Genomic DNA, 15,889 nt, shown 5'->3' with positions numbered 1-15,889 from the left:
AGCAAAAAATCCTTTCCTCTCGTGCTGTGAGTTTTCTGATGGCAAGGACTATGTTTATGTCAACACCCACGGCTGATCCCTGATGTGACCGTCAGTTCAGTGTGTGCAGAGGCTGCCTTCACAAACAGTGGCTGGACTGATATATGTGGTCTCTCTAGTCATGCATATATGTGCTGTTAAGTTGGCTGTTTTAACAGATTAGGTAAAGTCATAAATCGGTCAAGTCAATCAAGTACAAAATATGACCAATTATTAATCTTTTTTACTATTACAATCATTCATAGGGTGAGGCTGATACTAGTTTTTACATAATTATCAATTTGTCCCCCAGGTGGAAGACTAAACGTTTCATAGTACAAGACCAAACATTATTATCTGATGGCAATTTATGATCCGTGTAATAAATACTCTATGTGTTTAGTATGTTCAAGCAGAAAAAGGAGTTTGGAGATTAGTACAATATAGGTTTTTGTAAACCACAGTTCAGAGACTTTGACTACCCGGCATTCTCAGCTGCTAAGGCAGGACTAGCACCCAGGAGGCACTCAATACATGCTTGTTGCTTGACTAACACTTCAGGTGATCATGCTGTTTATTCTAGAAGAGCAATTTTTCACCTTATATTAAGGATGATGGATGAAATAAAGCCTTATGATATATGTCCATATTAAATGTCCAAGCAAGTTTTGACAGAGTGGGTTTTAGGAAGTGGTTTATGTTCATAATGATGACAATAGTTTTGCTCAAAAATAAATTCTTATAAATGGAGGCAATAATAAATAATATGCTTTGATAATATTCTTAATTCCTTAAGGATAATCTTGTCTTTATTGAAAGCTTAAATAAAATGCTGCATCTTAACAAATACAATGTTCAGAGTTTTGTTCTTAAGGATTAATATAAATATTTTCATTTAGAGAGCTCCCATTGTAAGGAACTTTAAACAGTCTAAATATTACTATATTTAATTTTTCTTGATAACTGATGAACCAAAGCTACAGCAATTGTTAATTATCTTTTGGCTTAAAAGATCATTAGAAAATAATATAAAGTAAAGTAGCTAACACAGATAATTACTATAATTTAACATTAAAACTCTTTACCTCATAGCAGTACAATATACAAAATATCTTATCTTGGCTACCAGCTGGGAGCTTTTAAGAAATAAATCCTGTTTTTGGAAATATCATTTTCATCATTTCTGAGCTTCATTTTGAAGATTTATTGAAAGAAATTTAAAACACTACTCTGGGGGCACCTGGGTGGCTCATCTGGTTAAGCATCTGACTCTTGACTTCAGCTCAGGTCATGATCTCGCAGTTCGTGGATGGAGTCCCGTATCAGTCTCTGCACCGACAGCACGGAGCGTGCTTAGGATTCTTTCTCTATTTCCCTCCTCTCTCTGCTTCTACCCCACTTGCGCGTGCCTGAGCTCTCTCTCAAAGTAAACTTAAAATAAAAAGCACTATTTCGTTTCTTAAAAATATTTTTTTAATTTAAAAACTTACAATTTTTATCAATACAGAGGGAAGATACTACACGGGCCTGCTACTTAATTCGACTTTTCTAATGAATGCTACACTACTATGAAAATAAAGGAGATGTGTAAATATGAAAAAATGAATTCGGATAGAATACATGTGATAACGTACAATGCTTGAGAATAAGAAAGCCACCAATGGTAGATCAAATGTCTTATATGCACATACACACACATGCACATACACTAGAATTCTGCTAAAAATGAAGTCTCTGTTTTTTTAAGGGATATTTTAGAAAAGAATAAATAAGGAGGTTAATTTTTTAGTAATTGGAGTATATTTGTTATAATGTAGACATGGTAGCTAATTATTTGAGCTGGTTGGAAAGCAAGCAACGCTGAGTGTTTTTTCCCTCAAACCAGCATCACATCTTACTTCACAACTTAGAGCAGAGGCTGATACGTAAGACGCACACACTCTCTCTTATTTGGTATCTATGCTAAGAAACATGATTCCATGGTACCCTCGAGTTTCTTCATCTACTGTTCTTCAGCTCCAGCTGTGGGCAGCATGAATAAAACCCCATGTAACATTTGGTCCTCTAGTTCATCTCCCACTATCTTCATTCATATGTATACATTTCTATATATTTCTCTATTTTCTTCTCTACTATGATAGGGCCTTGGCTCCTAGCAATGAAAAGCCATTTCCTATTTTTGCAATATTCCTGTCAAAATGTGTAAGAGTCGGGGGTGGGTGGGACTGGCAAGGTGGACAGATTATACAACTGGGCTTTCATCCTCAGCTAGGCTCCAGCCACGTGGCTAGAACACAGCATCTCGTGCACTTCTCATCTGCTCTTACAATATTTCAGTGGCAGGTACACAGCATCCCTAGAAAATTCTTATCTCTGTCTTGTTGTACATATGACCCAAACTCATGTTTCAGTTGGTTTCGGAGTATTCTTTAAGCTGTGACCAATGTATGAATTACAATTAGAATCGCCCTGGTTTAAGCACCAGACATCATCAACGCTTTCCAGAAACCATTCTCTATTTTATAGGAAATACTTGCATTGAAACTATTGAAACCTTGGTAATTAAAAACAGTGACTATTTCTAGGCAATCTCTTATCTAGTTCTCCATTTAGGCAGATGTGGGTGGAATCTAAGTCATCAGCAGGACGAGGTGGGCCCAGCGTCCTCCTAAGCCGCCATCTTCCTTCAATATCTAGTTCTCCATCTAACAATACTTATTGAAAAAACCATTATGTGTGTCACTTTGCCAGGAACCAGAGACTGAGAATGGAAAGAGAGAGACTCATAGTCCATTTCAGTGTTTCCTCAGAACAGCAGTTCCAAAGAATAATAACTATTCTGCCAGGAGCAGAGTGGGTTAAACAAATTTCGACAGATTTATTTGTGTAAGACTTTCAGAACTTACCTAGAGAATAAGAGTATATGCAGAGTTTTCTAAAATTATTTTACTCTGGAGTCCCCCCCCATTCTTTTCCTATAGGATATTTTAGGGAGCGCTGGTGAATAAAGAATACTCAGGGACCATCACAAAGAAATTGTCTCCTTCAGTTTTTGCCTTCCCAATGCCTAATCTGAAGGGAGTGCTCAATCATTGTTAAATGAATAAACAGATATTTACTCAACTGTGTGGTAGAAAGTAAGAAGTGTCCTCACTGAGACACTCTGAGGAAATTCAGAGAAGGGAGAGAATATATTCAGTTGAGAGCAGTTATAAGAAGTTTAATGGACCAGGTGACACTGAAAGAGATTTCTGAAGGATAAAGACATTGGGAGATTGGGGACGGGCTGCCAAAGAGAGGGTCAATGTGAGGGGACCTGGGACTTTTCCCAGGTTGAAGGTTACAGTGGTTGCCCTTGTTTGTACTTTGAACATAGTGACATTCTAACAAACATTTTTGCTACGTAAAGCTCTCCTTTTTTAAAAGTCTCACAACCCCAGGAAAAGGTGTTAGAAAAATAAAAAAGGCAAAGTATGTTTAAATAAATGTATTGTCTGAGGGGACGTTTCTAGACAAATACTCACTGCTGTTCGGGTTGTCCCCTATGATATGGTGTCGCCCACTCCAGTACCAGAGAAGTAGGGTAGCATCTCGAGACCCAGAAACAATGTAGCAGTCCCCGCCTATGTATGACTCCGACCTGGCCAAGCACGTGACCACGTCCCAGTGGCCAAACACAATCTGAGTTAATTTCCCTGAAACACAGAAAGGGTGGGTTTAATTCATTTGCTATTTTCCTTTAAATGGTAATAAGCTTAACTTTATTTTACTAGATTTGTGAAAAGGGAATCTGTAAACGTGAACATTTATAAGCTAATTCAAATTTAGCTACAGATGCTTTCTTGAATTTCTTCTGAAAAACAATACAAGAATGTTACTTGGGATTTTTAAGGAAATGACTTCTAAAACACAACTGTGATTTTTAGGCCCCAGGGTTTGGGTCAGACTAAGGGGAGGGAGGTTTAAGGTCTTTTACTGGATTTGATTTGGGAAAGGGACAATAGTCCTATTTGTCCTATGAAATCAGGACTCATGCTGAGGTTTGGAATGGATGGCATTATAACTAGTTACTTATAATGTGAACATTTAATTTGGATCTTGGCACTCAAGATGAAAATGCCTACATTATTAAGTATGATTTTATTTTACAGAACAATAGGCATTTGGGAGGGAATAAGGTATTTTATAGTTAAGCTTACCTGTTTCTGTAGAGTAAACTCTGAAGCTCTTATCCCAGAATCCACAGATAAGAATATAGCGATTATCTGCTGTGACCACAAAACAATGTGCATTGATTTGTATACTCTGGTCAACAAGGTCTGTGATCTGCCGTTTGTTCACACCAGAGTTATTGGCTAAACATAAATGGAAAAGAGAATTTAAAGAAGGACTCCACAAGAGTTTCATCAAACACTTACAGGAGGAATATTTTTATGCTTCATTTATCTAGAAATGGGTTTTTGAGGCTATAAGATTATTAAGATTTTTAACATTTCCCCATGAGGAACATAAGCTTTTTTTTTTTTTTTTTTTTTTTTTAGCAGCAGTGGCTATTTACGAACCATATTACATATTTAAAAGTTGTCAGAAATTTAAGTTCTTTCTCCACCAATAAATAACAACAATATGAAGAATTCAGATAATGAATTTAAAATAAAGTAAAAAATATTTGAAAGCATTTAATTGTATCCATGTTCACTATGCACAAGTTCATTACTGTCCAACAAGTTCCACAATAAAGGAGGAATAAACATTATGTGAAGTATGGTATGTAAGGAAAAAAAAAGTCTTAATATTTGCCCCAATCTGTCATTTTCTGATGGCATTTACAACTCATGTGGAAAAAGAAAAGGGGGAAGGGTTTGAGCATGGGATGTTGTTATGTGGGCAGCCCCACAGGGAGCTTTAGGTCAGCAGCCTTAAAAGACCTGGATTGTCAACAAACAGAAGGCCTTTCCAGAATGGGCTGGCAGGGGAGGAGAGGAATAAAAAACATGGGAGAAGGATTGGGGAGGAAAGAGACAGGCAGAGAATCAGGGGATAGCGCTGGGACTGAATCTGCATAAAGTCAGGAACTCAGAGACACCGTCTGATTTCCCCAGTGCCTGTCTGCATGCCAGCCTGTCCCGTGCTCTGCTCTGTCCTTTCAGGCGAAATCCCTGGGCTGAATTCTTAAACAGAAGATGCTGACGTAGGAGATCACCCGCACTCTCTAACGCCAATTAGACTGAAGTGCCACTCTTTGTGGATTCCCTCTAACGGTACAATAATAACGACTAGGGAGGTAAGCCCCCCAAAATGGAACAACAACAACAAAAAGGTAGGAAAGGAAAAGAAAATCAAAGGTTCTGAGTCACTTGAAAACTGCATAATTGGTCTTGATTAATTAGAATAGAGTTGCTAATTTTTCCATGATTACCTTCTAGCTGTATGTGACATTGTTGAAGTCTCTCGGACAAAGGAATAGTTGGACTAGACTCTAAAAATATTCCTAGTCCTAAACCTTATAATTTCCCATAGACATGTAAATGCTATTTTGTGTAGGGGTATAAGTAACTAACTGAACTGGCCACCTTTTAATTTATTTCTGGGTTCAGAGATGAAGGGTGAATTAATCTAAGAGAAGAATACCAAAACTTGTATATGGATTTATAATATTTCATACCATTTTCAACTTTTTTCTAATTTAGTTCTCTATATGATCCCATGAGAAAGGCAGAACAAACATCATGATCAGCCATCTTGCAGATAGGAAACTGAGGCCTAGAAAAATTAAGGGGCTTGCTCAGGATCCCGTGCTAATAAATGTGTATGTGATTTAAAAATATTTCCATTATCTGTTGCAAAGAGTTACAGCTCATAGTTTGCAATTCATATGAAATATTTAATTTAAAAAAGTTGGCCCTGTTGAATGGAGATTTTTAGAAAAGATGTCCTTCATATTAGTTTCCTTCGATAATTTTTTTATTTTTAAAAATTTTTAAATGTTTTATTTATTCTTGAGAGAGAGAGAGACAGAGCATGAGCGAGGGGCATGGCGAGAGAGGGACACAGAATCCGAGGCAGACTCCAGGCTCTGAGCTGTCAGCACAGAGCCTGACGCGGGGCTCGAACTCACAAACCGTGAGATCATGACCTGAGCCAAAGTCGCACGCTTAACCGACTGAGCCACCCAGGTGCCCCCCGCTTTAATAATTATTTTTGAGGCCTTACCTATTTCAAATAATATAAAGTTGTCAAAGAATAGTTTAGGCAGAAAGAAAGGACAGTTCAGAATGATTTGCCTTGTTTAGAACCAACTTAAACAACCTCCTAAAATATCAAGAAAATGCCACAAATAATTGTCGTAAATACCAAAAAGTTGTTAGATGGCATATGATTTACACAGCCCCTTGATGGTAATTTCATGTTATTTCCACATTAATTTTATGGCAGAAAAATTGCCATTCGACTGTCTTTTGTAGTAAGTGCACAGGAATCTGTGCACAGCCAGAATTCATGAAAATGTATTTTTGTGGTTAGCGTACCGATTAAGGGGTCCATTTCAATAGGAAGATGATGTGCTTGGTCCAAGGAGTATCCTGGAGCTCCTCTGAGGCCTAAAGTTTAAACAGAAGGAGAAAACTACCATAAAATTCTCGGAAAGGGGGAATTTCCTAAGATGCAGTGTCTCATGATGATTGTGGAAAAGTATGGTTTAGAAGCTATTTGGCAAATTGTTGTAAGAATGACTGTCATACTACACATCTTTGTAGATACTCTCAAAAGAAATCATCACAACGGGGACTCCTGGTTTCCACGGAGACGTGGAAAGCTGAGAAGAGTCTTGTTCTCATTCTAACAACATGAAAAAACAGCACAAAATAGAAGATCATAACATTTCTTGAACCCGTCAGAGAGCTAAGATTTCCGGGCAAGCAAGGAGCCTGAAATCTAAGAAAGGCTGTGCCTGCACGTAGTGGTGGGTGTGAGCGTGGCCGGGCTCACCTAGGCCAGGGCAGAGGGGGAGATGGGGTTCCCAGCTTCGCTCAATATATGACAAGTCAGTTGAAGGTAAGTAGAAGTGACACACACCTAAGACCTTAAGCTCAGGAAAAGCTACTTTTAGAGGATTAATATTTAGGGCTTGATTGAGTTCATTAGTCATAATTTTTTACATGTGATTATATAACATATATAATACTTTTGAACAATGCTGGCGAAAAAATGAATCCTTTATAGTTTTTTTCTCAGTGCAAAACATCTCTAAAGGCTAAGACTACCGTGGATAATAGTTGTATTTTTTTCTTAAGATGTTTGTTGCATATTTCTGATCAAATGGAAGTAGTTATGCTTCATGTTGAGAGTATCACCAATAAATATAAAAAAAGTGCATTTAGAGCCTCTTAGAAGATTAAGTTATGATATAAATGATACCGTTTTTCAGAGGAATACAGAAGTCAGTAGAAGAGGAAACGTCAGGTTAATTCACCATGGACTCATCCATTTAGCCCTGGAGATAGGCTTCCAGGGAGACCTTAAGGGGTGAATTTGGCCAAATAAATCATTTGGTCACATCCATTTCTGTCCTGGTTAGGTAAGTATTAATATGTCTAATTTTGACACCAGAATTATATCACTTCAAGATGCACTAGCCAGAACTTCCAGGAATACGCTTCAAGGAACCACGCGGGAAATCACTGAACAATTTAGATGTTGTCTTTTCTCAAAGACTCTCAGTTCCACCCAAGGAGGAAAGTGGGGTCTGTCTTGTTCACTGCTGTTCTCCCAGTGCTCATGACTATGTGACACACAGTGGCCAAATATTTGCTAAATAAATTAGTGAGGTGGAAGAACCAGCATCTAGGAAATCCAGATTCAAACTCACTTTCATTTAATATGGGATAAAAGTGTTTTTGTTTGTTTGTTTGCAGGGCTGAGGTACAGGAGGGTGGGAGGACCTGAATTATTTGTAGAACTGCTTTAATTCATCAAACATTTATTGACTACTTAACCAGTAGCCAAGTGTTCTGTGAGGCGAGGCCCTAACATATAGCAGTAGTGAGTAAGACACACGAGACTCACTTCGTCAGGTTTGGCAATTATTTGCTCTACTGCTTTTTTGTAGACGATCTGGCATATTAGGTAGCCCTCAGCACACTTACCTTAACTTAACTGCAGCTCGTAAGACACCTTCCGTAAGTCACCTGCTTAGACGCCTGCTTACCTACTGTGTTATGCCATCGGTTCACTGCAAACAGTCGGCTGCAGGTCACAGTCACCACCGCAGGGATGGTCAGGTGGGGCAAGGTGTTGGCTGCCACGTGGGTCACCGGAGAATTGGACGGGAACTTCAGCACCATGATCACATCCTGTTGCATCTGATCTTTAAACATGAGTGGACTCTGTGGAAGGAAACACTGTTGAATAGAAAGGGAAGAGGGCAGAAGGAGACAAAAGGGATGACATGGTTAGTGAGAGCTCTGGGGAGATGGAGGTAAGCACAGACAAGGCCAGCACGAGCAGGGAGCAAAGCAAGGCGAACTTGCATCCTCTGGGGATGGCGCAGGGAGAAGGGCAAGGACTCGGTGTGGTCGCTGGCAGGGGACACCGAAGCATTAATGGCCAGTCTCAATTTAAGTATCGCCCGACTGCGGTGTGAGAAGTTCGCTTACAGATCTGTCGTGTGATGTAGAATAAATTGGTCGGCGTCGCGAAATTATCAGTTTGGTGGAAAAATTGGTTACTGACGACGTTTACATGAACGATAAACTGAACTGGTCGGTACTTGCATTTTTTACCTGGTTGATCTGGGCTCCTGGCTCCAACCTAAATCATTAAAAGCGAAGAGCCTTCCCTGTCAGAGGTCTGTACACATCTCTGCTGGGGCAATACTGACTGGGTACAGTCAACACCCCCTTTCCCCTTCTAGACTGGGTGCTTCCTTGAGGGCTGCCCCTTTCTTCTCTTAATCTGCGTTTTCAAACGTCTAGCATGTGACTTGATAGAAAGTAGACGTTATAACGTCCTCCTGTTTCAGCACTATAAAACACTGCAACACATTACTGCATCAAAAACACAAAATAGGGATGCTGGAAATAACCACTATTTAGCTTTCATAAATGTTTTGTAATTGTTTTCTACACATATGAATCGTCTGCTCCACGAACTTGCGAGGCCTACGTTTCCTTTATGAACAGTTCCATGCCAATTTAGTCTCTAACAATGTTCCCCAGGAAAGCAATGAATCCTGACTGGGCATTTCTCCAGGATAAGTATTTTTATTATTATTATTAAACAGAGACAACTAACACGGGAATAAAACTCTCCTGCCAAAGCATTTCATACAATAAAGTGTTAGAGATATTCTCTTGGACAGTTTATTAAAAATGCTTCGTTTCAAGGCTTGAGGCTCCAAGGCCACATCCCCACGTCTACACGGGGACTGCGTGTTTGTATGGAACAGCGTGCTTGGTGACAACCTTTCTGCTTTCTCACACACACAAGGACCAATTTCAATCCGAAGAGTTCATTAGTGACTACTCAAGGGTGCTGAAACTGAGCCATTGGAGAGAGAAAAAACATGGTTTCACACAAACACATTTATTTACGTGTTTCACTAGGAGTTTGACTATCGATTCCTTGAAGGTCTAGAATACGCGGTCACCTCTGTATTGCCAATGCTTAGCGTCATGCCTGACACACAGAAGGAACTCAATACAAACGTGTTAAGTAACTGATAAAATAAATTAAAGGTCTGAACAGCTTATAAATTTGTTTGCACATATTTATGAACCATATTTCAGAGCTCTTTACCCCAAAATTAGGATACTTGCTGCCTTGATAATTACTTAGAGAAACAGATGAACTTTAATTCATTCTGCAAACACCTTTTTTTCCTTCAAGCATTTTTCACTTCAGTTTAAAAAATAATAGTAAAAAGCCACAGTTTAAAAAATAAGTTCCTTCTAAAGAAGTTTCTCAGGGGGCACCTGGGTGGCTCAGTTGGTTAAGCATTCAACTTCAGCTCTGGTCATGATCTTGTGGTTTGTGAGTTTGAGACCTGCATTGGGCTCTGTGCTCACAGCTAAGAGCCTGGAGCCTGCTTTGGATTCTGTGTCTCCCTCTCTCCCTGTCCCTCCCCTTCTTGCACTTTGTCTCTCTGTCTCTCTCAAAAATAAAAAATAAACATCAAAAAAATTAAAAAAAGAAGTTTCTTAGAAAAAAAAATTACCATTTTCAAACTAAAGAGGGAAATGTAATACACTTTGCTAGTAAACTGAAAAAGGGCTGTCTTGTTAAGAAAAGGGAGCCTTGAAAATTCAGATTAGAATGAAAAGAATGTTACCTTTTCCCTTGTAAAACTGGAATAAAAGTTTTAATATGAGTAGCTAATGACGATGATGACACCAGCTAACATTTACTGAGAATGTATTGTACGCCAGGTGCTGGTCTAAGTGCTTTCCAGTGTGAAGTCACGACATTCTGGGGGCAAATGGTATTTTTACTTTCACGTAATGGATGCTGAAACATCAACAGGGAGGTTGAATACCTTGCCCAAGTCATTCCCCAGCCAGAGGCAGAACCGGCGTTTGACCCAAGTGGCTCTGGAGCCCTTGTTCTTAACTCCACTGTCTCTCTGCAGTGACTACAAAATACCTTTATGTGTCTTTCTTTTTCTTAAAACGAACTACCTCCCCCCTACTCCACCTTGTCCCAAAAGATTAAATTGGGCAATATCATATTGTGTTTATATTACATTTTCATCCTACTTTGTAAATCAAATCTAATTTTGGCGCCTGTATGCGTATGAATGAGTTTATGCAGAGGCACACAGAGTCAGAGAAGAGGGCTGCTTTTGTGAATCCCAAATTAGGCTAGCGTTGCAGAACTTAAAGGTAAGAATTGCACTCCCTTCTGTTTCTCCATAGGGCATCAGCACATACTGAAGCCTGCAGAGTTGACCAATATTTTGAGAAGCCTTTAAAAATGCTGCTAAGATCACTGTTTTATTTGACCTGTACCCAGGTACAAAGAAAGCGGAAAACTTTCAGCAAGCTGCTACGTCTTACCAGGTGCATGGCAGAGCTCCGAGGTGGATGTGGCTCAATGAGCAACTGAGATGGCGTCTGTCCAAAGTTCTGTATCTGTGCCTCCATGGCCTGCAGGGGAAGGAGAGTGACTGTCACAATCAATATGCATCAACCAGAGAGGTCAACACACTCTCTGACAATGCAAGTGTATCCCAAGTCAGCCATGAAAGAAGTCCAGAAAATTCACCAGGCGCTCTTCTCTCGGGGTGCAGAATCACCCAAGTGTTAGTATTTTGTAGACAAGCTTTGCTTCTCCTTCCAAACATGCTTCCGTTAACCAAGTCACTATTCTTATTTAGAAGCTGGGGTTAAATGTGGAAATGTTAAACCTGTGAGTGCATGCATGCAGCGAAGACCAAAGAACACTTTTAACACTGAATACAGCATGTATACCTTAATAAAGTCCTTGGTAAGAAGGAACGTATGGGGATCTCTAATGAAATAAGCTTCTGGAATCTTGGGAAAAAAGAATGATACATAAAGTCCACCAATGACACAAAATAAAATTCAGAAAATCATATTTTCCAGTCAATACAGAGGGCAATCACTATGACTTCTGTATGGACAAATTTTCACTACGAAAAATATATCTTGGCATGCTATGCTATTTTAAGATGAATGCTAAAATATTATGTAGTGTCTTATAAGGTATGGATATATTTCTCTCAAAAATTTTTTGAAATTTTGGAGATAACTAACCCAAAGAGGAAATAATTCTTTGGGCATCTTGAGCTACACAATATTTTATTAAAGCCTATGCAGATAGAAATATTAATGAGATTTTATGGCTTCCAATGAATAAAAATAATTTTGGATCTCAAACTGTGCGGACTGTATAACATGCCTTTTTTCTTTCTGGTGTGTATTTCAAAGACATAATCTTATAGGACATTTATGTATTTCTTCTATATATAAATTCCACTGGCAAAACAATTCAATCTACTAAGCTAGACTAACAAATATTTTTCCAAAATACTGTTAGCATGTAATTTAAGTCAACAAGGAGAAGCACAATATTTACAATGATCATTACTCTGTTACCATGCTAATTTTTCCCCTAAAATTGTGTGCAATTTGGTTGCACATAAAAGTGAAATACGAAACTCATTGCTGAGTGCTTAGGAGTGCAGGTAAGGTTGTAGATAGCTCTCGACACAGCACTGCCACTAATCGCATCACTATCTACAAATCTCATTTATAAAGTACTTAAATTTAACAATCTGTCTGCCTAGACTGCATTTCAAGAAAATGTTTATCAATAAAAATGTGAATTTTCAAATTTATTAGTAATATTAAACATGAATGCATCATTATCTGCCATATTTTAGCAATTGCATAAACGGGGCTTTGGTTCTTTTATTTGCAGAGGCAATAGGATGAATTATTAAATCTCTTTAAGTGCTGTCCAATTTTAATGTATCCATTTGTTTGCATGGTGTCCACTCATACACAAAGTGTGACTATTTAAGTAAATCACACTCACAAAGATACCATCACACTTTATCTCCCCAGTGCAAGATTTATGATTATAAAAGAGGGAAGAGACCATTTCTGGCTAGGTTCACATCATGAACAATAAACTCTTGAGAATTACTTGAAAGAAAAAAAAAAGCAGTAATTTTATTGTTAAAGCTGCCCTGGTTAGAAAATTTCCAATACCCTAGCTTTATGTATCAAGAACAGCCAAAGTTGCTCTAACAATAGATAACTGTGGCTTGTGTTTTTACTCCTCCAGAAAGAGGACTGGGGTGGCGGTGGGGAGACAGGGGTAAAATTAAACACAGTTTAGTCTCTTGGTCAGTGCCCATACTTAGTACATAGCCTTTAAATAGTCGCGGAAGGACTAAATCCACAAACATGCTTTGCTTGACTTTAATTTTGTTTCTGAAAGGGAAGTATTAAACAATAATAGAGAATCTTGTGAAACTCACTTAATTTCCAGAAATCTGTACAGTTCTCTTCAGGGGGCCCACCTCTGATCCTTTTTTGGACTCAGTCAGAGTACATACACATATGTATTCTAAATGACTCTCAAATGGCATCAGGGTAAATATTAGGCTGTGATCAACCTAATATTGTGATCTCACCCTCTCATTAAGACAGTCTATTTCCTAAATTTAACATTTATTTTATTAAAAAAATTTTGCTTAATGTTTATTTTATTTTTGAGAGCGAGAGAGACAGAGCACGAGCAGGGGAGGGGCAGAGAGAAAGGGTGACACAGAATCTGAAACAGGCCCCAGGCTCTGAGCGGTCAGCACACCCTGACATGGGGCTTGAACTCACAAACTTCGAGACCATGACCTGAGCCGAAGTTGGTTACCTAACGAACTGAGCCACTCAGGTGCCCCAACACTTATTTTATGTTTTAATGTTTATTTACTTTCGAGAGAGAGAGAGAGAGAGAGAGACCGAATGTGAGCAGGGGAGGGGCAGAGAGAGAGGGAGACACAGAATCTGAAGCAGGCTCCAGGCTCTGAGCTGTCAGCACACAGCCTGACTTGGGGCTTGAACCCACGAACCATGAGATCATGACCTGAGCTGAAGTCAGATGCTTAACCAACTAAACCACCCAGGTGCCCAACATTTATTTATTTATTTATTTATTTATTTATTTATTTATTTATTTATTTATTTATACTAAATACAATCCCCCTCCCTTGTGATCCACGTCACATGCCTTCATGACCTAAAAGTTCTTATTCCAGCATTTACCTTTTAGCTATCTTGTAATCCTGTCTACCCTCATAATTCCTTACTCTCTGATTTGAAAACATATAGGTCTTTCTGATCTTGAAAAAGCACACTGCCTCCTCTGAGTTCTATTTCTTGTCATTACCAACATGTTTGAATGGGAAGTGAGCACCTCCTGATTTTCTTCACCTGTTCCCCCGTCATATGTTTTCTGTCCTTCCCCCACTTTTAGAAAGTCATCAATGTCTTCTTTCTGTCAAGAGGGAGTGTGCCCTCTTGGGAGGGTGCCCGGACATGTACACATACCATTCTGTAATCTGGGAAGCACAGCAACTGAGTGGCTGTTCTGAGAACTACTCCCTGATGTATGAGAAAATGCCTCCCCTCCATGTAAACCTTGGGCAGGGTTCTAAATCCTTTCCAGAATCCCTAAATCATAATGAATGCCCTCCAAATTCTCATAGCACTGTTTTTTCCTTTATCATGAAATTCAACGCACAATGCTTTACATAGTTCTCTTTGCTCAGACTGTTAACCTTTGCAGGTCAGGGCTGTGACTTGGTCCTAACAGAGTCTAAAAACATCTGCTGAGTCTAGCAGTGGGGCAGCGGTGGGACATTTGTGCAGAACTGAAAGCCCGGAAAAGGAAAAGCATAGTAATAGAGGAAACATCAGAGTTCTTTCCTTTTACAATTCAATACCACCGAAACAATGAAGTTAACAAACGTTGTTAAATGGTTACTCTATGCTGAGGGATAAAAAATCAGAGACCAGCCTGCCCTCAAGAAGCTTTCAGCCCATGGGGACATAAGATGAGTAGTAATCAGGGCACACAGGAGGTGGAAGGAGCACAGTGGTGGCCAGGACCAAGTGCGAGGGAGCCCAGGAGTGATGACTACATCAGACCCAGGGTGGAGGAAGGGGCAGGGAGAGGAGGGTTGTTAGGAAAGGGGCTTTCAAAAAAGGACATGAGCGGAGGTCTGAGTGTTAGGTAGGAATTGGTGAGTCAACAGCAAAAAAGGAAAATCAGAAACTGCATTTGAAAACATTCAGCACATTTTCATTTTTCTATGCATTGTTCTGCGTGGGTTGAAGAGACATAATGCTACCTAGTTTCATTTATTCATAAAACATACACTTCTTGAGCACCTACTATGTACTGGGTATCATTTTAGACATTTGTGATACTCATCAAACAAAACAGAGATTCCTGCTCTTGTAGAGGTTACATTCTAGCCAGGATGACATAGGAGCTTACATTCAGCCAGATGTCATGTGCCTGTATCCCTTGGGCTAGAATCAGCCTACAGGCATGGTTTCCATCTGAGCCAACATTTACAGGTCAGGAAGTTTCATACAACAAATTGGATTTTTTGGCTTCTCTCGAAAAAACCAGAAGAGCTGGTTCATCAGCATTCTCGCACAGCCACACTTGTCTGGTGCTAAGCCACCGGGGCCCTTTTGTAATGCCCACCACTCGCAGGACCCCAGCATGTATCATTACCTCCTGGCCTGCTTCACTAGTTTAGTCCCTGTCTGACTTCTACAGACCTCGGCACTTGTTAATCCTTTTAAAATCTACTACCAAAACGTTAATTTGTATTAGAAGGAATCTATTGCTTTATACATCTACTGTAGTCCTGCCCTCATCCTTGGGATATGTGGTCCAAGACCCCAAAGAATGCCTGAAACTGTGGATAGTACTGAACCCTACATATGCTCTGTTTTATCCTATACCTACATACCTATGTTAAATTAATAAATTACGCACAGTGAGAGATTTAACACCAATAACCCCTGATAAAATAGAGCAGTGATAATATACTGTAATAAAAGTTACATGAATGTGGTCTCTCTTTCAAAATACCTCATTGCACTGGACTCACCTTTCTTCTTAAGATGACAATGAGAGATGGTACAATGCCTGTCTGATGAGATGAAGTGAGGTAATCAAGTAGGCACTGTGATCTAAGGTCACCGCTGCTGACCTTCTGACGCTAAGTCAGAATCACTGCTTCGAGACCATGGCTGACTGAGGGTAACTGAAGCAGTGGAAGGTGAAACAGTGGATAAGGGGAGACCGTTGCATTGCAATTTCCACTGAA

General features: G+C 39.4%; 1 protein-coding gene across 11 annotated transcripts in view; it reads right to left on the bottom strand.

Annotated features, from left to right (window-relative positions):
• The window catches only part of NBEA (neurobeachin), a 689,522-nt gene that overhangs the window by 14,780 nt on the left and 658,853 nt on the right, over positions 1-15,889 (bottom strand). For 5 of the 11 annotated variants that reach the window (XM_045473789.1, XM_045473814.1, XM_045473843.1 and 2 more), the window contains 6 exons: positions 11,484-11,546; positions 11,070-11,159; positions 8,225-8,417; positions 6,546-6,617; positions 4,218-4,373; positions 3,543-3,713 (listed from right to left, as the gene is read on the bottom strand). In XM_045473789.1, coding sequence (XP_045329745.1) covers positions 3,543-3,713; positions 4,218-4,373; positions 6,546-6,617; positions 8,225-8,417; positions 11,070-11,159; positions 11,484-11,546 — 745 coding nt within the window. The remainder of the gene's footprint in view (positions 1-3,542; positions 3,714-4,217; positions 4,374-6,545; positions 6,618-8,224; positions 8,418-11,069; positions 11,160-11,483; positions 11,547-15,889) is intronic. The other 6 variants (XM_045473824.1, XM_045473853.1, XM_045473880.1 and 3 more) reach the window with 3 other exon arrangements.

Source organism: Leopardus geoffroyi, chromosome A1 (genome assembly GCF_018350155.1).
Source record: "Leopardus geoffroyi isolate Oge1 chromosome A1, O.geoffroyi_Oge1_pat1.0, whole genome shotgun sequence".
Taxonomy (NCBI): Eukaryota; Metazoa; Chordata; class Mammalia; order Carnivora; family Felidae; genus Leopardus; species Leopardus geoffroyi.
This window is presented reverse-complemented; position numbering and strand designations above follow the sequence as displayed.